Source organism: Sinocyclocheilus anshuiensis, unplaced genomic scaffold (genome assembly GCF_001515605.1).
Source record: "Sinocyclocheilus anshuiensis isolate Anshui unplaced genomic scaffold, SAMN03320099.WGS_v1.1 scaffold330, whole genome shotgun sequence".
Classification (NCBI taxonomy): Eukaryota; Metazoa; Chordata; class Actinopteri; order Cypriniformes; family Cyprinidae; genus Sinocyclocheilus; species Sinocyclocheilus anshuiensis.
Window position 1 is genome coordinate 2,079,537 of NW_015547689.1, and position 22,202 is coordinate 2,101,738.

Genomic DNA, 22,202 nt, shown 5'->3' on the forward strand with positions numbered 1-22,202 from the left:
TTACTGTGGACTGACTGTTTTGAAACTTATATGGTAGTTAAATAGCCCCTAGACCTCAGTTATCCTGAAAAAAGCCAGGAAATTTCAGTTTTGACAAAATGGGACCTTTAATACAGTGTGATGATTTTTTAACACTTACCATATTTCAGTATTTTATTTTATTAGTAGTAGTTTTTATTTTTATTATATTATAGTTTCTGTTGATTATTATAATCTGTTGATTATCTTTATTTTATATAAATGGAAGTCTATGGCAGCCCTATGAGCCATACATAGGAAAATGATCAAATTTGGCACATTTATTGAGGTGGTCTCCAGTAGTAATCTGACCAATTTTGGGGTCTCTAGGACCAACTATATCCACAGTAGTTCCCTTTCATGGGAACTTCGAACTGCGTCCTCTAGGGGTCGCTATGGGGAACGCCTCGTCGTGACCCGGCCAACGAGTTGGTGTTTTTTCAATGTATGCTTCAGACACGGGTCACGACGAGGCGTTCCCCATAGCGACCCCTAGAGGACGCAGTGTCTCGTTCCCTACTCAGGGAACCATGGTTACATAAGTAACCTGAGACGTTTTATTGTAACAGTGGGCACAGGCATTTGTAACTTGAATTTGCGAGGTTTCTGTCATTCACTTATAGTTATTTTTAGCTATATGAAACAGCTTGCTATGCTTCTTAATACTGAAAACTGTTATTTGTTATCATATTATTTTAATGTATTGTAGTAATTTTAAATATTAATTTGTAGTGCAAATAGTTTTACTGTTTACTGCACTTTGTAATTTTTTAAGTTTATTACCTGTAAGCGGCTAGTGAATCAAAAGTCTCACATATTTAGAGGAAATACCTTACTTCTGTATCGTAAAATAAAGTGAATAGTGCCCCCATTATTACTACTACTCCTTCGATTTTTGATATTCATCATTGTTCAAAAGTTATGATATCCATATTGGATGAGAGGCTGTATCTTGGCCATGCACAGTCGTGCTCAAAAAAAAATAAAAAATCAAAGGCCAAGCTCAGGTGTTTTCGTTAAATACATTTATTTCAGTTTGTTTTTCAACAAACCCTATTGTATACCCCCGAATATCTGTATTATATGACAGGTGTTGGATCATTCTGTGATATTTTTGCACATAGATCTTCAACCCTGCTTCTGGGGACCCACTGTGCTGCAGAATTTATCTAATCAAACACACCTGAACCAGCCAATCAGGGTCTTCAGGATCACATGAAAAATCACAAGCCTGGTGTACTGAAGCAGGTCACCAGCAGCAGGGTGAGGACCTAGGTCTTTGTGCCTTTTTTTAAGGATTAATGCTGGTCACTATTCACTGCAAATATATGGACATGCACAAATGGGACTTTATAACAACACCAAGGTTTTTATTATTTTTTTATTTTTATTATTATTATTTTAAGTAATTAAAGAGATACTCCACTCAAAAATGAAAATTCTGTAAGAAAAATGATAAACTATAAACCACTGCTTCTGGCTAACTGTCATATATGTGTTCGCTTGATATAAACAACAGGTCACTGTGACGGTCCTCTGTGCTTCCGCGTTACTACTTGTGCAGACGGTTGGCCGGAAGCAATAGTTTATAGTTTGAAAAGTTTAAAATATTCATATTTTTTCCAAAACACCTATCATATTTTAATTAATCAACGGTTTTTGAGACAAGAGTCCTACAGTGAAATTCATAAGCGCTTTACTTTTGGGTTGCTTGAAGGCAGAGTCTACCCAAAAATAAAAATTCTGTCATCATTTCCACCCCCTCAAGTCATTGCAATTTTATTTTTTATTTATTTTCTTTTCAGTGGTACATAAAAGATGATATTTTGAAGAATGTTGGTAACCAAACAGTTTCGGTTCACATTAACCTTACTGCATGGACAAAAAATACAGTGGACGTCAATAGGAACTGAAGCTATTTGGTTACCAACATTCTTCAAAATATCTTCTTTTGTGTTCTGCAGGGAAAAAACCTCATGTTTGTAATGAAATGAGGTGAGTAAACGATGACAGAATTTTCCCTTTAACAACATTCTCTAAGTCTCTAAACAAGTCTCTTTAAGTCTTTAAACAATTTCAGGGTCTTTCAAGGTCAGTATGAGAACACAAAACCTAATACTTTCAACATTTTTTTCATATGTTTCAGAAACATTGAGTTACAATGACGTCAGAATGCTAAATGTAATTTGAAATGTAATTTGAATTTGAAGTGACTGTCTTTGTTTCAATTCTGTTTTTCCAAGATGATGTTGATGATGACAATAATAAATTTACTGGTTAAAAGATTCATTCATTCAATTACTACAGAATTCTGTGAAGAAATACTATCTGTAGAGACCTCATGTAAAGATGTAGGCTGATACAAAGGCTGTTAGAGTTTTTAGTAAAGAGTTTATTTCTAGTAAAAATACATTTTTATATAAGATAGTAATTCTAAAATACTCTATTAAATGTTATAGTAATTTAGATGTACAGTGTTCCAATATGGCAATCATACAACTTGAAGTACTGGATGAAATACAACATGCTTAGGCTGGGTGTTCACTAGATTCACAACAGATATACTATATATATATATATATATATATATATATATATAAATGTATTTATTTATTTCACAGTTCGTGCATAAATCACACCACACCAGAAATGCTTGTTAAGAACACACTCTTTCTGAATTATTATTTTTTTGCATGTATGAGGCTTAGTACAGAATTAAGTTGTGGATTTTTTGTGAAAAAAATTCTCTTGATGCACATGATACACATAAAGTAAAAACTCTTGTGCGCACTACTGTAATATTTAACCCATAGATTAGAGGATTGAACACAGGCGGAACTATCACCAGTTCTAGAGCCAAAAAATTGCGCAAACTCTCTGGAATGTCATTTGCACCATATCTGCTGTACATGATATCAAAAAGCAAAGCAATAGTGAAATTTATCAGTGATAATATGTGTGGGAGACATGTTTGGCAGAATTTCTTTCTGTTTTCTAAAGATGCTTTACATGCAGAGATCAGTTTAAAGTAGGAAACTATGATAAGAACTATAAAGCTAAAAAATATAACAGAAATTGCATATCCAAAGACATTATTAACAAAAGATGATACACAGGCCAGCTTTACAATTGACCAGTTGTCACAATATAATTTGTCAATGTGATATTTACAAATAGGTCTTAAGTTTGATAACAGGACTGCTGTAATGCAAATGCAGTTGGGAACAATCCATGAGAACAGAATTAATTTCACACAGGTGTTTTTAGTTAATTTGGAATGATAGTCTAAAGGTTTGCATATGGCTACGTATCTATCATAAGCCATCACTGTTAATATTGTGATCTCAGAAAGTAAAGAGCTATAGATAACATAGGTTTGCAGGGAACACATATGAAAGGAAATCACATATGAATCCAATATTAAATCAGACAAAATTTTAGGGTAGAATCCTGAGGCTCCATAAACCCCATTTATACACATATGACACAAGAATATGTACATCGGTTCATGAAGAGCTTTCTCCATGATAATGACCATAACAAGACGAATATTAATTGATAAGATAAGCACATATAATGCAAGAAAACAAATAAAATATACATGCCTATATGATTTAGTTTCTTTTGGCACCATAAGTGTCAGTATCACAGGGTAAGACATGTTATCCATCACGGTATATAGATGATCCCTCAAATCACATGAAACAAATGACAACGCAATGAAAATTGCAAACAATATTAATAAACATTTAAAATAGTTTACAACTCATTAGGCTTCAATATCCATCCACTGCTTGCTGCAGGAATGACAGTGAGAGTATCTTACAAATAAACAGATTCAGAGCTGTTTGTGATATCAACTGAATTTTATGAGGTCTGGTTGGTTTTTATACGTTTTTTATCATTAGGGATGTCTGTAAGAGATGTTCTGAAATCTCTTGGGTTTAATTATTCGCTGATGGAAAAAAAAAATGAAAACACCTTATTCATACTCACACTTTGCTCATTTTTAAAAATGTTTGTGTATGACATTTTCTAGCATGATACTGCATCTTTATGTTAATATGGTACTAAATAGATTAATAAACTACATATTCAAAGTATTTGTGCATCCTCTTAACCCTCTGGGCCTTTTCGTTTGGGAGTCACACTTGGCTCCTTCGCGGTCAAAAGTGACTGATGCCTCAAAAAGTAACTTTTTTCTCAGGAAAATCAATCTAATACATTTTTGTTCAATAAAGTTTGTGCATCCTCTTAACCCTCTGGGCCTTTTCGTTTGGGAGTCACACTTGGCTCCTTCGTGGTCAAAAGTGACTGAAGCCTCAAAAAGTAACTTTTTTTTCAGGAAAATCAATCTAATACATTTTTGTTCAATAATATTTTTAAATTCTTATTTAGAATTTTGAGGGAACTTTATGATACTATGCAATATTTATAAAATTTTAATGAGCTCTTTTTTCCATTAGAATTAATATATATATTTATGTATTTCTTTGTTTCTGTATTATTTTTTAATAAATACAATATTTCACATTAAAATAGAGTGAAGGCATTTAAAATCCATTTTTTGAAGTGAGAATTGGGCCATCTGGAGTGTGTTAAAAAATAAAAACTTGTGTAATGTTGCGTAACCTCCTGTATAGCTACCTATATCGATATATACAGAGGCTCCCGTTGTTTTTCAGACATAATTTCTTCATTTAATCAGGTTTTGCATTTAGATATATATTTAGACATTATAAAAGACTATGTTTTGTCAAGGTTTAGATATTTTTGGTTAGATAAGTATCAGGTTCTGTGTGTATGTGTATATGTGTGTGTGTGTGTGTGTGTGTGTGCGTGTGCGTGTGGGTGTCTATTTTGCACTCTTGATATTTTAGAGTTTCACCCCTTGATTGCTGCACACTTTTTTTCTGCACAGTGGCTGATTTGTAGTTTGTACCACCAAAAGATTAGTTGAGTTTTTTTCCCATTCATTTCCTATGTCGGTAATTTTTGACCGCGAAGGAGCCAAGTGTGACTTTTTTTTTGACCCTTTGACATATCCGAATCATGTCCATGATTTTTGTGTGTGTTCACATAGCTAATGCAACAAAAGTCATCAAGTGTCACCTCATTCCGATGAAGCTATGATTTTTAAAATTTCAAAACATAAAATATTTCAGTCAAAAATTACCGAAGAGGCCCAGAGGGTTAAGCACATTTTTATACTTTATAAGAACATTTTCCTCTTTTATAATTTATTTTATATTTTGAGGGCATTTGTGGTTAAAAAGTATATAAATGTAGTTTTTTTTTAGAAAATGACCAATCGTTGTACTAGATCCCCTGTTCCTCGGCTGGGATTGTGTGGAGCCCTTTGAAGCTGCACTGAAACAGCAATTTGGACCTTCAACCCGTTGGCAACCATTTAAGTCCATTATATGGAGAAAAATACTGGAATGTTTTCCTCAAAAACCTTAATTTCTTTGTGACTGAAATCAGAAAGACATGAACATCTTGGATGACATGGGGGTGAGTAAATTATCAGGAAATTTTTATTATGGAAGTGAACTAATCCTTTAAGTAAATGAGTAAACTTCATTTAATAAATGCAGTTGATAACATAATGCCATTGATATGACAACTGAGTACAATAAAATAAAATTGTAATGCCACAATTTCAACATTCATAGGGATTAATTTGTAAGTCTGTAAAGTTGTTCAATTGTAAATAGTTTACGTTTTAGGTGTCATCAATACGTCAGTATTGTACATTTAGATGCCGTAAATTTATCAGTATTGTACGTTTTAGTGTCTGTACAAACATTAGTAAATGTATGTTTTGTTGAACGTCCCTAGGTTACGTATGTAACCATAGTTCCCTGAGGGAAAGAGACGCTGCGGCGAATGCTTTGGGAAAGCTTCTGCATGACCACGCTCTGAAGCATGTGTGCAATCAGTCGAATGGAATAGTGAGACATCACAGGCGGGATGATGTAGAGACTGGGTAAGTGTAAAAGCATGTGCAGTGGATACAGCGGCAGCTTCTGATTCAAACAGGAAGCGCTCGCAAGGATCCAGGAAGTATGGCAACGAGACACAGCATCTCGTTCCCTCAGGGAAATATGGTTACATACGTAACCTAGGGACATTCCCCTTCGGTAACTCAGGCTGCATCGAACGCTATGGGAATGACAATACCCACTCCGCCATGCTTACAAATCCCTGCCTAGTGTGGAAGAGCACAGCTAGGACGAGAGTACAGAGGAGCCAGGGGTTACTCCCAAGTCAAGATTGTAAAATCTGACAAACGTAAGCAGGGTGGACCAGCCCGCAGCGCTACAGATGCCATGAATCGACACTCCAGAGAGAAAGTGCAATCTAGTCGAGTGTGCTCAGACCCTCAAAGGTGAGGGGAGGTCAGAGGACTCGCTCAGACCCTCAAAGGTGAGGGGAGGTCAGAGGACTCGTAGGACAAAGAAACTGCATCCACAATCCACTGGCTTAAGGTCTGCTGACCATAGCAGACAAAAGTGGTCTGAGTGGACCATAGCAGACAAACAACTGATCGGACCTTCTCCACAGGGCAGCTCTGTGGACATAGGTGTCCAGCAATCTGACCGGACAGATCAGGTTACACTTCTCATGTTCCGAGTCTCGAAAGTGAGGAGGACAAAAAGCCTGCACCACAATGGGCCGTGGAACTACGGTAGGCACCTTAGGCAAATACCCTGGCTTAGGATATAAGAATGCCTTAGCCACACCAGGTGCAAACTCCAGAAAGGAGGGGGCCACAGAGAGGGCCTGAAAGTCACCAACTCTCTTCAAGGAAGAGATGGCCAAAAGAAACACAGTCTTAACTGTGAAGAATCTCTCTGGAACTTCTACCAATGGTTCAAAGGGAGGCCTACTGAGAGCTTCTAGAACTATGGCCAAATCCCAGGACGGGACCTTAGTGCGTGCCGGAGGCCTCAGCCTCAGGGTGCCACGGAGGAAATGCATAACAAGCAGGTCTCTTCCCAACGACTGACCACCCAGAGGGTGTGGAAAGGGATAACCCTGTGGAAAACCATTCCTGCAGAAACTCCAGCACTGAACCAACCAGGCAGTTAACTGGGTCCAGCTGACGGTTGCCGCACCAAGAAGTGAAAAAATCCCACTTCGAGGTGTACGATTTCCACATGAAGGGAGCTCTGGATTGGAGTATGGTCTCAACAACCTCAGTTGAGAGACTGGACACTATGAGCTGTGCCCCTTCAGGGACCACACCCACAGTTTGCACAACTCCAGGCGGGGGTGAAAGATTGAGCCATCGCCTGAGAGAGGAGGTCCCTCCTGACGGGAATCTCCCAGGGAGAGCCAACGAGAAGGGCCACTAGGTGCGAGAACCATACTCGGCCCGGCCAGAACAGGGCTACTAGCAGCAGATGAACCCCATCTTGGTGCACTCTCTCCATAACTACCGGGAGCAGAGCAATTGGTGGAAAAGCATACAAATGCAGCCTCGGCCACGTCTGTACCATAGCATCCAGTCCGATCAAGGAGGAGCTGGATGTGTGAGGGAGAACCAGAGGGGACAATGTGAGGTCTCTCAAGATGCAAACAAGTCCACTTGCGCCTGGCCGAACACCCTCCTGATCTGCCCCACCACCTCGGGGGGGAGCCTCCATTCCCCGGCCCTCGGCCCCTGTCTCGACAGGATGTCTGCTCCCTGATTGAGGTGCCCAGGAATGTAAACTGTTCTCAAGGAGAGGAGTTTTCCCTGAGCCCACAGATGGATCTGGCGCACCAGTCCGTACAGGGGGCGTGAACGCATACCCCTCTGGTGGTTGATATAAGACCATTGATGTGTTGTCTGTGTGAACAAGCACATGATGGCCTCTTAGGTCTTTAAGAAAGTGTTTCAGTGTCTGAAACACGGCCAGCATCTCCAGGCAATTTATGTGCCACATGAGATGGTGGCCTCCCCACAGACTCCGGGCAGAGCGGCCACTCATGACCACTCCCCAGCCCGTGAGGGAGGCATCCAGCATTAGCATTACGTGACAACAAGGAGCCCTCAGCACTGGGACTTGTGAAAGGAACCAAGGCTTTCTCCACATATCTAAGGCATGTAAGCATCGCCGTGTGACCTTGATCATGCGAAGCGGGTTGCCCCTCGGGGAAAACCCCTTGGTCCTGAGCCATTTGTTTGAGTGTCAGCATCTTGAACCTGAGTCTCATGACTGAGCGGTTCTGCTGACAAAGACCTAAAATGGAACGAAAACCCCCTTCCTTCTTTGGAACAAGGAAGTATCGGCTGTAGAACCCAGACTCTCTCGAGAGAGGGGAGGAACATGTTTTATGGCCTCCTTCCTCAAGAGAGTGTCTCCTTCTTGTTCCATTACCAGAGCCTGCTCGGGGCCTACTAATGTGTGGACAACCCCGTTGAACCGAGGCGGACAAGAACCGAATTGGATTCTGTAGCCTTTCTCTATAGTCTGCAGGACCCATTGAGACACACCTGGCAGAAGTCTCCCAGCTGTGAGATAGTCTACTAAGAGAATCAGTCTTGAGCAGTAACTACGGTGCCCTGAAGCGGATGACCGGCCAGGAACAACAGGACTGACTGCTTGAATAACCTCCTTAGAGCAGTGGTTCTCAAACTTTTTACAGCGGCGTACCCCCTGGGGCATTTAACATTCTTCTGCGTACCCCCTCTCTTCTACTTAGAGCGCAGTCACACCGTTTCTATTAAAGGACAATATTTGTCCCCTTAAATTGATTTACAGGTGCATTTTTTTTTACCTTTGTAAAGACAAATATTGTCTATCCTTATTAATTGAATGTCATGTTTTATGTCATATTCTTAACATTCCATTAAGTGTATTATTAATATAATAAATAAAGCAATAAATGATGGCAAATCGAAGTGATACTTGTAGATTTAAAAATAAAACCACCAATAGGTGGCGGCAAGTCGCTGTCTTAATAAGCCAGGCTTCACGACATTCATTCATTCAGTAACGAAGCAAAATGCTGTATTTATGAATGGGTTATTAATCACTGACTCTCCAAATCGTTCAAAGCTGCAGATTCGTTCACTAATGAAACACTGCTGTATGTTGCTTGGAGACGCACCAGATGATACGGATTTCGTTGGAACTATTATTTCGTTGCAAAATAGAACAAACATGACAATATTCTGTTTAAAATGTAGGCTACATTTAAAATGTAAAATGTTCAGCAGGCATCCTATCACATGCACGCTGCTTGTGTGGATACAGTCAGTTTTGACCGCAAAAGATGGGATAAGCTGATTGGATATCATGTATTTGACCATTTACGGCACTCCCATTTTCCTGTTTTTACATTAGAAGCGGCATTTTGCTTGTCAGAAATACATGTTCGGTTTTAATGTTACTTTAAGTTGGGGTAGAATTAAATGAATGCCAAAACTCAGAATTTTGTTCGCGTACCCCCCTCCGTCACCTCACATACCCCCAGGGGTATGCGTACCCCAGTTTGAGAACTACTGCCTAAGAAAATGCGAGCGTCACAGAGCCGCTACGTTTCCAGGTGGACACTGTGAGCTGTGCTCGCTGGAGCACAGCCCCTGTGCCCTGGTGGCAGGGTTGACAGACTGATCTCCTGAGGGCACTGAGGAGAGACGGGCACCGTATGATGAGGTGTACACCGCTCATCCACTCAGAAGTGGGTGGCTGGGGCTGCTCCTGCCCAGCAGCCCCGAGAGCATGAGAGCGGCGAGGGAGGAAGTGGTGGAACGACGCTGCCTGCTTCTTAGCCTGGAACCTGTCAATGACAGTATTAAGTGTGTCACCAAACAGGCCAGAAGGCGCAGCGGGGTGTCCAGCAAAAAGACCCTGTCCTTCTCTTTAATATTGGACAGGTTTAGCCACAGACCACCCGATGGCTCTAGTGGTCTCCTTGGTGGCATAGAGAGACAAGTCTGCGGCCCGACGCAGCTCACTGATGTCATCGGCTTTCACTTCCTTGCCCTCATCAAGCTCCTTAAGCAGATCAGCCTGGTAAGCCTGCAACACCGCCATGGTGTGCAAACAAGCCCTAACCTGACCTGCCGCAGTGTATGCCTTACCCAGCAAAGCCAAGGATGTTCGAAATGACTTGGTGGGTAATGCCGGGGCCTTGAGGGATGATGCAGACCCGGGAGACAGATAGCCTGCAAGCGTCTGTTCTACCCAAGGCATCGCCCCATAGTCATGCTCTCTCAGCCCCACGACATTAGACTAGTAAGACCCAAAAGGGCTGAAGAGACAGGCTGAAAAGGGTTTCCCACACGATCTGGACACCCAGGTGTGCAGATCTGGGAAAAATCTGGGAGAGTGGCCTAGAACGCAGGAAATGTTCGTCCAGCTTACTCTTTTGACGTTTGTCCTGCTTCTCGGCGGCCCAATCTATGTTTAGCTTGGCCACCGCACGAGTCACTACCTCCAGCAGCTCTTCATTTTGGATGGACCTGGGTTGGTGAGTCCACAGTCTTATCCTCTTCAGCACCCTCCACATCTATCTCCTCAGAGGAAGACAGGCGAAGCATTAAGCCCTCTCCCTGGGGGGAAGAAACCTCTGAGCGTGCTTCCGAACCCTGGGAGAGAGCACTAGATCTGGAGGCTGAGGGTGAAGAAAGGGACCTGCCCGTCTCCTACCCCTCCACCAGATCCATTTGCGATCCCCATGGCTGCAGCCGCCATCCTGCCTCGGCAGAAGTGGGACCTGAGCCGCGAGGAATGCTAGTGAGGGGGCCCTCCTCGAAAAGCACCCGCCAGGAGCAGCATGTCCGCAGAGAGATCCTCGAAAGCAGACTGAGCGTGCACCACTCCTAAACAAGCAATGCACAAACTGTGTGTATCCCCACCCGTAATGAAGTGCGGGCAGGGAGGAACACATAGCTTGAAACGTTGCTTGTCAGATTTAACACTGGATTTCGCCATAGAAAACAAGAAACGTTGTACACTGGCACAACACAACGTGAATGTCAAACACACACAGAGAGCTTCCACCACACATGCTTTTATACTTCCGCGGTCTCTACGTCATCCCACCTGTGACGTCTCGCCATTCCATTGGACTGATTGCACATGTGCTTCAGAGCGTGGTCACACAGAAGTGTTCCCAAAGCGTTCCCGAAGGGGAACCACATTTTACATAAAAAAATACATACAAATTCTCATGAGATTACGTTGGAATAAAAGGCCAAAATCACCTTGATTCATGTACAGTAGAATAGTAAAATCTTATTAAGTTAGTAATTCTCTTGGTTATGGATGGATGAAACAAGGATAACTGAACATCATCAGACAAATAATATAAAATTATAGTTTTAATGCATTTATTATAAGGACTTTAAGCAAGTATTGTTATAGTCCTATGTTATTTTATGTAGATAGAAAAGAGTTAAATGCACAGTCAGAATTCCTGTTCTCTACTTAACAACAAACACGTACAACCACAACAGTCATAGCCTAGGCCTATTTGAAGGCAAAATATAACATCTTGCAACTTGCAAAAAACAAAAAAACAAAACAAAAAAAAAACACCATAAAAAAAATACATACAAATTCTCATGAGATTACGTTGGAATAAAAGGCCAAATCACCTTGATTCATGTACAGTAGAATAGTAAAATCTTATTAAGTTAGTAATTCTCTTGGTTATGGATGGATGAAACAAGGATAACTGAACATCATCAGACAAATAATATAAAATTATAGTTTTAATGCATTTATTATAAGGACTTTAAGCAAGTATTGTTATAGTCCTATGTTATTTTATGTAGATAGAAAAGAGTTAAATGCACAGTCAGAATTCCTGTTCTCTACTTAACAACAAACACGTACAACCACAACAGTCATAGCCTAGGCCTATTTGAAGGCAAAATATAACATCTTGCAACTTGCAAAAAACAAAAAAACAAAACAAAAAAAAAACACACAGTTTGAACAAACTTTAGGCTAGATTCAACTTTGAGTCAGAATTCATGAACGTGCTGTGAACTGCTGTTAAAAACATTTAAGATCATTAGGCCTAATGTTTTCTATTTTACTAAACAACTGATTGAACACATACAATCATAACAGTACTTCAGCCCACACAAACCTTGAGAACTACCCTAATAAAAACAACCTGCAGAGGTTAACTCATTACATTTCTGGAAACAAGCAGTCCTTGCATGTCAATGTGGAGGTATTCAAAGACTTTTATTTTGAAGGGTTTTTTTTGTGGAAAAACTGAGACCGGAAGTGATGTGAGTGTGACGGGAGTGAAAACAGCGGGCAGAAGAAAAAATATGAGCTCGAGGTGCGCGCATGCGACGAACGAATGGAGAGTGCCTGAGAAGCAAAGAGTAAAAGAAATAAAGCCCACTTCTGGTGATTCCTTTGCTTTTACGTGACAGCATTTGGCGAGTATCGAGGTGAGCTGACGAGGAGCTGGACCGAGCTTGTGCTGCTGCAAGTTTTATAACTGGAGTGTGACTGCTGTGGAACCGAGCTGTGTGCCTGCGTGATACGAGAGGGGCGTCGCTCATCGCATTTGCCGAGATGGTGTTTGCATGAGTGTTTGTCTCTGTCTGAAGAGAGCTGTGGTACTATGAGTTTTCTTCATATTTGTTCAACTACAGTTGACATCCGGAAGAAATACACGGACAGTATTTTTGTTGTTCTTAAAGGGGTCATATGATGTTGCTAAAAAGAACGTTATTTTGTGTATTTGGTGTAATGAAATGTGTTTATGCGGTTTAAGGTTCAAAAAACACATTATTTTCCACATACTGTACATTCTCCTCTATGCCCCAAAGCCGATCCGGCGATCCACAGTGCAAAGTTGTTGTATTTCCTCAACAACCAGCACGGATCAGCTCTAGGCTGTAGGCATGACGAAGCTGTAATGTCAGATTACTTTTCTTAGGGAATTAATTATTATTAATTAATTCAAGTTTTGAACGGAATCGAATCTGAAAATTCGAAGCCAACTGATTAGAACTGATTTCAAATTTGATAGTTTACACTTTATCAACGGTCGTCCAGCGAGACGTTAACCTCAGTATATTTTAACAATTTGAGTATTTGTATTTTCCCTGGCCACGGGTTAATACGTGCTTTGATAATTTGTAAGCTATGAGCTAAGTAGCAAGATCTTGGCAAGGTTCAACTTTAAAATTACAACACAAGGCAATGATTCTTTATAAATGAAACAAGAATGTATTGGCTATTCTAGGTTACATTAAACTAAGCTAAAACACACATACACACACACACATACACACAAAGGTTCAGGGAAATGATGTTAATGGAGTTCTGAGGAAAGCCCAAAATTTTAGCTAGATATTCGCTACAGTTCTTGTACTTGCAACCTGAGAAAATTCATAAAGCAGAGACTTGGCTTATGTTTACTGCTTAAAATTAGCTCGGCACCAGTTCAGCAGATAGAAGATTTTGTTCGTTTACTTGCGTTTGGGTGACGTTTCCTTGTTTGGCTGCTTGAGGGAATCCCGGCTTTTGATTGGGTACTGGTCGGGCGTCTGGATGACGTGGTGGATGACCGATCGCTTTGATGGTAAGCATGTGAGCACAGGTTGGAGTGCTATTAACACGGCTAAAGGCGAAGAAGCAAGCAAGTCTGTCTTGCATTGGGTTTTTGATCCGCGGCATAAGTCCGTCCCACGGCGCGATCTTCCAATCGACTTCTTGCAAGGCGGAGCTATCTACTAGAGGTTGGTCCTAGCAGTGCGGCGGAGGAGAGTGAGTAGGTGTTGTGTTTAAGAAGGGTAGCTATATGTCTTTCAAGAACAACATAAATTATGTTAGTGTGGTGTAGAGTATGAGATTGTCGGTCTGTGTCAGTTGGTTTGATCTTCCCCCTTTTCCTGTCGGTTGGAGCAAAACACACGTGGATTTAACCACAATTTCACTTGATCAAGATTTCCCAATTCTCCCATAAAAAATAACGTTCGGACACTCTCTGAGCACCGCGTTTTCAAGTTCACTAGTTTTTTAGTGAATTAAATGACAAGACCATTAATTAGCTAGGTTAATGGTCTGAAGCCGGGAGATTTATTTATCATAGACTAATTTGGAGATAGAACACGCACCAACAAATCGAACTATGAAGGCCTTTTTAGAGAAAGTAAACGAGGAAAACGCTCGTTTCTTATACAAATCAAGCTCTGAAGGCCCCTTTTTAAAAGAAAGAAATGAGGAATCCGCTCACTCCTATTCTTAATCTGTTTTAGCAGACACCATCTAAATGTTAATTATTTACTGCAGTTCACTTTAAACAACAACTCAAGTTTCACTTCATTCATTCAACACGCTGGGATACACAACACAAGTATCCAGTACCACAACAACTCTGTCTCTTAATCTATTTTTCCGGATAAAAATAGGAAAGATTCACAATAATATCTTGGTGTCATTAATTTTTTTAAGCTAAATCTTTGCCCGCATTCTGCACCATATGTAATGTCAGATTACTTTTCTTAGGGAATTAATTATTATTAATTAATTCAGGATTTGAGAGGACTCGAATCTGAAAATTCGAAGTCAACCTGATTAGAACTGATTTCAAATTTGATAGTTTACACTTTATCAACGGTCGTCCAGCGAGACGTTAACCGCTTCTTTTAACCCTTTTAAAACGAAGCTGATTTCTGAACGAGTGACTTCTGCTGCTATTGTTTCGAGAAAATTCTTTACATGCCGTTTTTGATGCGTTACTGCCGCTGTGTGGACGCGAACAGTATTATAGACTCTTTGATGCTCTTTTTACAGTACTGATTTTCCTGTTTTGAGTGTTAAACCATTTCTCTGGGACTTAGTATTATTTTTTTCCTTTTCTCTATTTCATAGTTGAACTTATTGGACGTTCTACAGTGTTTTCGTCTCAAGACTTGAAATTATTAGTTTTTTTTGGATGGACACTTGAATAGACATTCTGAACTGGGATCAGAGCTTGCTTTTGAACAAACTGCCTCTGTTTTTTTTTTTGTGTGTGTGTTGAAAGATTTTCCTGTTTACCGGAAGCATTCGCATGGACAGTGATTTTTGCTGATTTTCTCTGAACCGTTCTTTCTTGTTTTTTTTTTTTTCAAAAGGAAAATACTTTATTAACAGGTTTCCATTGGTTGAAACTGATTACCCTGCCATATATGGACGCTCCAACACCAGCCCAGTTCTGCGGTGAGGTAAAAGATTAATATTGGGTTATGACTCTTACTCATAAGGGCCTTTCGCACCGCTTTAGTTCCAGAACTAAACGGACAGTACTAAAGGGTACAGTACTGGGACGATTTGCGGTGCGAAAGGCCCTATACTTACTTATGTTGATTGTCATATAAAAAAATTGTGAAGTGAGATGTAAAAATTTACTACGAACTGTTGGTTTAACTGAATGTCTTCTGAACTTTTTGAGGGAACTGTTTCCTTGATTCTGATTGTTGTGGGGATTACAGCAGGAAACAAAGAGACTCTGAACGCAAGTTTGAGTTAAGTAAAATTTTTATTTTTTTTTTACATTTCAATTCAATTCACAGGTGTTTATTTGTGTTTCTTTAGTCCCTGTTATTCTTGTGCTTTCTTTGTGTTTACCAAACATTGTAAAAATAAACCCAAACTTCTGTTATCTTGGAGTAGGGGCATTCCTCCTGTCTTGTGGGCTGATAGAGGGAAAGAAGGGTTAATATTACTTCTTACTCTGGGAGCTACCGTGTACGTTATTAAATTCCAGAGCCTCAATCCCCATCAGTAGCTGCTACAAAAGACAAAATCATACTTAGCAAGGCAGATAAAAACATACTCAAATAAGTACAGGATTTAAATGTACTAGGGGTTGAAGATCTAGATCTTGTCATTTCCCTAGTCGTCCAAGATACATTGCGGCAGTGGCGGCTCGTCGGGGGAGGCAGTGGAGGCACAGCTTCCCCGTAATTTTGAGGTGAAAATGGGAGGAGGACGATTTAATGCTAATAAAATTCATAATTCATTTCAGTTCATGTCTCAGAATGTGTATTTTTTGTTTGCAATTTCACAGTTGTAATACCATAATGTGAAAGCGCCGCTTTTCTATCGCGAATGTGCCAAATCTACTGATGTAATTACAACCGCTAATGATAGAGAAGGGTAGGGGGAGGCTGGGGGAAAGCTGAGCTCTTGTGCCTCCGTTGGTAAAAAAAAATTTGCCAATCACCATCGAGTGTTCACGTTCAGCGCTGAGGAGTGTTGAGAAAAGAACCCTCGCAAGGGAGGCTAGCCTCCCTTCTGGTATCAACCAATCATCAAAGAGACGTAAATTACGTAATATTAGTTTGAACGTCTGCCACTGCGCTGATAATGTACCAAATACTTATGAGTAGCGATATTGAATATTTGATTGCCAACAGATTTACGCGGAACATAATCTTAACCCCGCGTTGTAGCGAAATTTCCCACTACATCAAGACACCATCATCATCTATAACCCCATCTGCAGTAACAGCATTCTAATATTGCATAACAATCCTAAAACCATGTAAATAACCTTTTTTTTTTTGTCCCACAATCCATGCCCCACCACACATTTTTGACTGACTGAAGTATTGTCCCATATTAGGCTAATCATACTGTCCCACTTTTCGAAACCACATTTCCTAAAGTTGTACGCTAGGAAATTTAATAAAAATATAAAATACATAGTTTATACTTACAAAGTTATACTATTTTTTGATGGACAATCATTTCATAATTCACATTAGGCCAAAAAGTAGCAGGATTGTTTTGTTTAAAATTAATTTATACTCCTTAATATCAAGTTTATCAAAACTCTATGTCACTGAGCTTTGGGTGGCCTTCACACAAGGTGCTTCCTGTCTGATGATTGCTCCACCCTCATATATGACTGGACATTTGAGAGGTTATGTGATTTTGATCACATGACACCACAGCTTTGGTAACCCATAGTTTCACTGGCATTTATGTATTTATGGGGGACCTACAAACACTAGACCAGGTGTGGCCAACATCAGTCCTGGAGAGCCACAGTACTGCAGAGTTTTGCTCCAACCTTGATTAAAACTCGCCTGCCTGTAGCTTTCTAGTAATCTTTAGACCTTGATTAGCTTGTTCAGGTGTGTTTGATTAGGGTTGGAGCTAAATATATAAATGCGTGCGTGCGTGAGTGACTCACTCACTCACTCAAATCACTATGTAAGATAGTGGACAGACCATCACTGGTGCAATCAAATGAAAGCGATACATATGGTCAGATATATTGCATATTGCCCATGGCTTATCACACAAGTTTTTACCTCAGTGGAACATGTAATGTTCATCTACAGTCGTCATATGTTTACTCCAGCAAAAGTTCTTTTCTTTTATTGACATAACTCAAAAACTCTATTTGGTAACACATTCAAGACAAGGTTTAAAAGACAATTAATATTCAGTAATATTATCGTTTTGACTGCACTGACACTTCCGAATGCAGATGCACCTGCAGGATTCAGCCACAGAAAAACAGCTGTTTGTTTACAATTATTTACCTGGGGAAAGTTATAAAGTATGAAGTTTAGACAGAAATTCTCATTTTCACTGAACAGTTTTATTGGTAACTTGTCAGCTCTTTGAATCATTGAAGGTTTGTTAAAACTAACAAACTGACAAAGACCTGCCAGATGGAACAGGTGCTGCTCAACAGCAGGATATATAATGTTGTTACCTTTTGTTTTCAAGTTTGATTTTCCACGTGATTTTAATATGCTTTTCTATATCAACATACACTAGACTTTTTTTTTTTGACTGCATATCAAAGAGGTAAAACAGCATAGACAAACTACATTGTGAGAGAGTGTCATGAATAATTAAATACATTTTCATCAAATTGGGGGGAAACATGACCATGGCAAGGGAAAAGTCACCTACAGTTTTCAGAAAATGATTATTGGCAAATTTGGCATAGACCTATATGATTACTGACTTATGATGTAGAAATTACGTTACAGAATATGAACTGAAATTCTGTCGGTACTTTCTGGCACTTTCCGTACTTTTGCGTTCAGGCAGGGGTGCCACTGATTGGATAAGAACAAAACTTAAACTGAATTGAGCTGGATAATGATATGTATTTGGCACAGTGTTTAACCAGGAGAATTAAAAATGGCACTTCATGACAAAAAAAGGTTACAATGTGATTTTTACACCATACCAACCTATTTGACAGAAGCAGGGCAATGAACATAATGTATGCCACAGACCAGCAGAAGACATGAACATTTTTTATAGTGTTAGTCTAAAGCAGGGGTAGGCAAGTTCGATCCTAGAGAGCCGCAGTCCTGCGATTAGGGTTGGAGCTGAACTCTGCAGGACTGCGGCTTTCTAGGAACGAACTTGCCTACCCCTGGTCTAAAGGGTGACATACGGCCACATATCTATCATGTGACATCACTGTTAAAGCTGTAAATTCAAAGAAAAAAAGCTGTATATAACAAAGTTCTACAGAGCACAATTGTGAGAGCAGATCACATATGAATCTAATATTATATCAGACTGAAATTTAGGGTAAAATCCCGAGGCTCCCTAAACCCCATTTACACACAGATGACCAAGAATAATTAAACATTTTACATTAGTAAAAATATATATATATTTTTATGTAGGTTTGTAACTCTAGAATACTTAATATCCTTAATAAAATGTTAGTAATTTAGATGTATAGTGTTCCGACATAATAGTCGTACAGCTTGAAGGTTTGGATCAAATGCAATTGACAACATGCTTAGGCTGTGTGTTTATTAGATTCACAACAGATTTGTCTTTTTTCCAGTTTGTACATACAGTACATCACACCATAAATATGTTTGTTAAAAGCACACTCTTTCTCACAGTTTGTCACAATTCATTGTTAAAGCCAATAGCATTTTGCATGTATCAGTTTTAGCACATAATTAAGTTTTGATTGTTTGTGAAACATTTACTCTTGATGCAACACATGAAGTGAAAACTCTTTTGCGCACTGCTCTAATAGATAAGCCATAGATTAGAGGATTGAACACAGGCGGAACTATCACCAGTTCTAGAGCCAAAAAATTACGCAAACTCTCTGGAAGGTAATTTGCACCATATCTGCTATACATGATATCAAAAAGATAAGCAGCAGTGAAATTTATAAGTGAAAATATGTGTGGCAGACATGTTTGCCAGAATTTCTTTCTGTTTACTAAAGATGCTTTACATGCAGCGATCAGTTCAAAGTAGGACACTACGATAAAAACTATAAAGCTTAAAAATATGACAGTCATGGCATATCCAAAGACATTGTTAACAAAATTTGATGCACAAGACAGTTTTACAATTGACCAGTTGTCACAATATAATTTGTCAATGTGATATTTACAAAAGGGCCTAAACTTTGATAACAGGACTGATGCAACTGACAAGGAGTTTGGAACAATCCATGAGAGCAGAACTAATTTCACACAGGTGTTTTTAGTTAATTTGGAATGATAGTCTAAAGGTTTGCATATGGCTAAGTATCTATCATAAGCCATCACTGTTAATATTGTGATATCAGAAAGTAAAGAGCTGTAGATAACAAAGGTTTGCAAAGTGCACATGTTAGAGGAGATCACATATGAATCCAATATTAAATCAGACAAAATTTTAGGGTAGAATCCTGAGGCTCCATAAACCCCGTTTACACACAGATAACCGAGGAATATGTACATTGGTTCGTGAAGAGCTTTCTCCATGACAATAACCATGACAAGACGAATATTAATTGACAAGATGAGCACATATAATGCAAGAAAACAAATAAAATATACATGCCTATATGATTTAGTTTCTTTTGGCACCATAAGTGTCAGTATCACAGGGTACGTCATGTTATCCATCATAGTATGGATAGTCCTTCAAATGACATGAAATGAACAAATATTTTGCAGCATTACCAAACATAAAACAATATTAGTCAAAGGTCAGTAAAACACATAACTAAAACAGACATTTCATGAAGCTTCAATTATCATTGTTGCCTAAAGAAATAAAGCAACCACAGTCAGAAAAAATTAAAACACACAGTATCCACAGACGGGTGTGTCGCAACTGAAAGTAGTGAGGACTTGCTTGGTTTTATATTTACTGATTTGTCATTAGGGAAATATGTAATAGATATTCAAAAATTTCTTGGGATTAATTATGCGCTCATGGGCAACACTTTGCAAAAACCGTTGATTTGTTAAAATAAATGTCAAATTTACTAACAATACTTATTAAATACATAGCAAACAGCCCCACACATGCTGTAAACATTTGTGTACACCCATTTTTAAAGGATTTTGTTGTCATTTTACCAAACTAAACCATGTTGCTTACAGCTCACATTAATATCATTATATTTCATTTATTTATTTGATTCAATGTAATGTAGGCTATGGGTGTCACGGGTATTTTCTATTAGTTTCTATTTTCATGGACACTTAGTTTCTTTTCTTTTTAGCATTTTAACCAGAGTAACATGCAAAGTTAATTTAATGGTAACACAGCTTATGGTTAACCTTGATAGCTAAAGAGTCAAATTAAACAGCTTGGTAACTGGTTAGCCTGTAACTTATTAGCACGCTAAGCTTAATAGCATAAGACAAGAAACACAGGTATGGTCACATTCTGAGAGGTATTTCTTGGGAACAGTAGCAAACATCAAAAATCTGTTCAGTCATTTCTGTGCGAATCAGTCCAAAGATCATATGATCAGATTTTGGACAAAATTGGCCAAAATTTGTAGGAGAAGTAGCAGAAAAAGTTTTTAAGTTTAAGTTTTTCATTTACTTAAATATGACATTTATTTGGCACGACCCAAGGAATCCACAGACAACAAGATCATGATTTTCTGACTAATTGTTCAAAAGTTATAAGCAAAAATGTGAATTTTTGGTATCTCACGACCCATAGGTGGCGCTGTGCCCACCTTTGGCATGGACCCTCAGATCATGGTGTTGAAAGTGTACCAAGTTTTGCTTGATTGATCAAAGTTTGGCCGAGATACAGCCTCTGAACCAATTTTTCATGGACACTTAGTTTCTTTTCATTAGTTACTTTTGTCCTATGTCCTAGTTTTCCTGCCAGCCATCTTGGACACTAATCAATCAGCACACCTGTTCACCCATTGTCAGTTGTTATGTGTCTTTGAGCTATACACACTGTTACACCTGTTTCACACTAGTGATGCAAAGTCTGATTCATTTCCGCGAACTGGTACTTTTCGGACAGATTGGCTCATTGAACCGGTTCAAAAAGCCGATTCATCGATCATAACTTTTTTTTTCAGTAGTAGTTAAAAAATTCTGTTCAGTCATTTCTTTTCAGCTCAGTCCAAAGATCATCTGAGCCAATTTTGGGAAGAATTGGATCAATTTTAAAGGAGTAATAGTGAAAAGACAGAATACTGTACTTTTCAAAATGTCCGCTACTGTAATGGGTGGAGTCTTAATGTAAGCTATTGAATGTGATCAGCATGAGGAGAGTAATCAGGTGTTCTAAGTTAAATTTTTCTAGAATTAGGGGTTCAGGAGTTATTACCATTTCAATGTTGAATTTTTGAACTATTGGTGGCACTTAGCACTCTGCAGACTACTACAGGTCTAGCACAAGCAGAGATGTTGCTGGGACGGGAACTGAAATTTCACCTGGATATGTGGCATCCTGATGTTAGGGAGAAAGTGAGAGTCCGGTTCAAAAAGCCGATTCATCGGTTCCTGATGTCATAAAGCAATAACGTCTCAACACATTTCTTTTCTAACAACTCAGTGCCATGTTGTATTAATGAAAAATTCAAATAAGTCATTTGTGTTAACGCATATTGAAACATTCAAAAATAAAGTTATTTGTGTGAAAGCATATTGGCAGACAGCTGCCTTCACAAAACTAAAAAAATCTGCTGTAGTCAGCCAGTGTGTTAGTCCATTTTGACCCAGAGAAAGAGCTGACAGTGTCTTGTGATCAGAAACAGAATCAGAAAGAGCTTTATTGCCAAGTGTGTTTACACACACACAAGGAATTTGTCTTGGTGTCAGGAGCTTCCAGTACAGTCTAAGTTAAATTTTTCTAGAATTAGGGGTTCAGGAGTTATTACCATTTCAATGTTGAATTTTTGAACTATTGGTGGCACTTAGCACTCTGCAGACTACTACAGGTCTAGCACAAGCAGAGATGTTGCTG

At 39.1% G+C, this 22,202-nt stretch overlaps 2 protein-coding genes across 2 annotated transcripts; both read right to left on the reverse strand.

The window, feature by feature from the left end:
* Nucleotides 1-2,722: 2,722 nt before the first annotated feature.
* LOC107703447 (olfactory receptor 52D1-like) lies at nucleotides 2,723-3,688 on the reverse strand. Its single transcript, XM_016506071.1, has one exon. The coding sequence runs from the start codon at nucleotides 3,686-3,688 to the stop codon at nucleotides 2,723-2,725; it is 966 nt and encodes a 321-aa protein (XP_016361557.1).
* Nucleotides 3,689-18,931: 15,243 nt separating this feature from the next.
* On the reverse strand, nucleotides 18,932-19,879 carry LOC107703448 (olfactory receptor 6N2-like). Its single transcript, XM_016506072.1, has one exon. It carries the CDS (start codon nucleotides 19,877-19,879, stop codon nucleotides 18,932-18,934), a length of 948 nt encoding a protein of 315 aa, XP_016361558.1.
* Nucleotides 19,880-22,202: the final 2,323 nt, after the last annotated feature.

Coding starts and splice junctions, on each gene's coding strand:
- LOC107703448 (XM_016506072.1), bottom strand. CDS start 19,879: ATGGATAACATGACGTACCCTGTGATACTGACACTTATGGTGCCAAAA.
- LOC107703447 (XM_016506071.1), bottom strand. CDS start 3,688: ATGGATAACATGTCTTACCCTGTGATACTGACACTTATGGTGCCAAAA.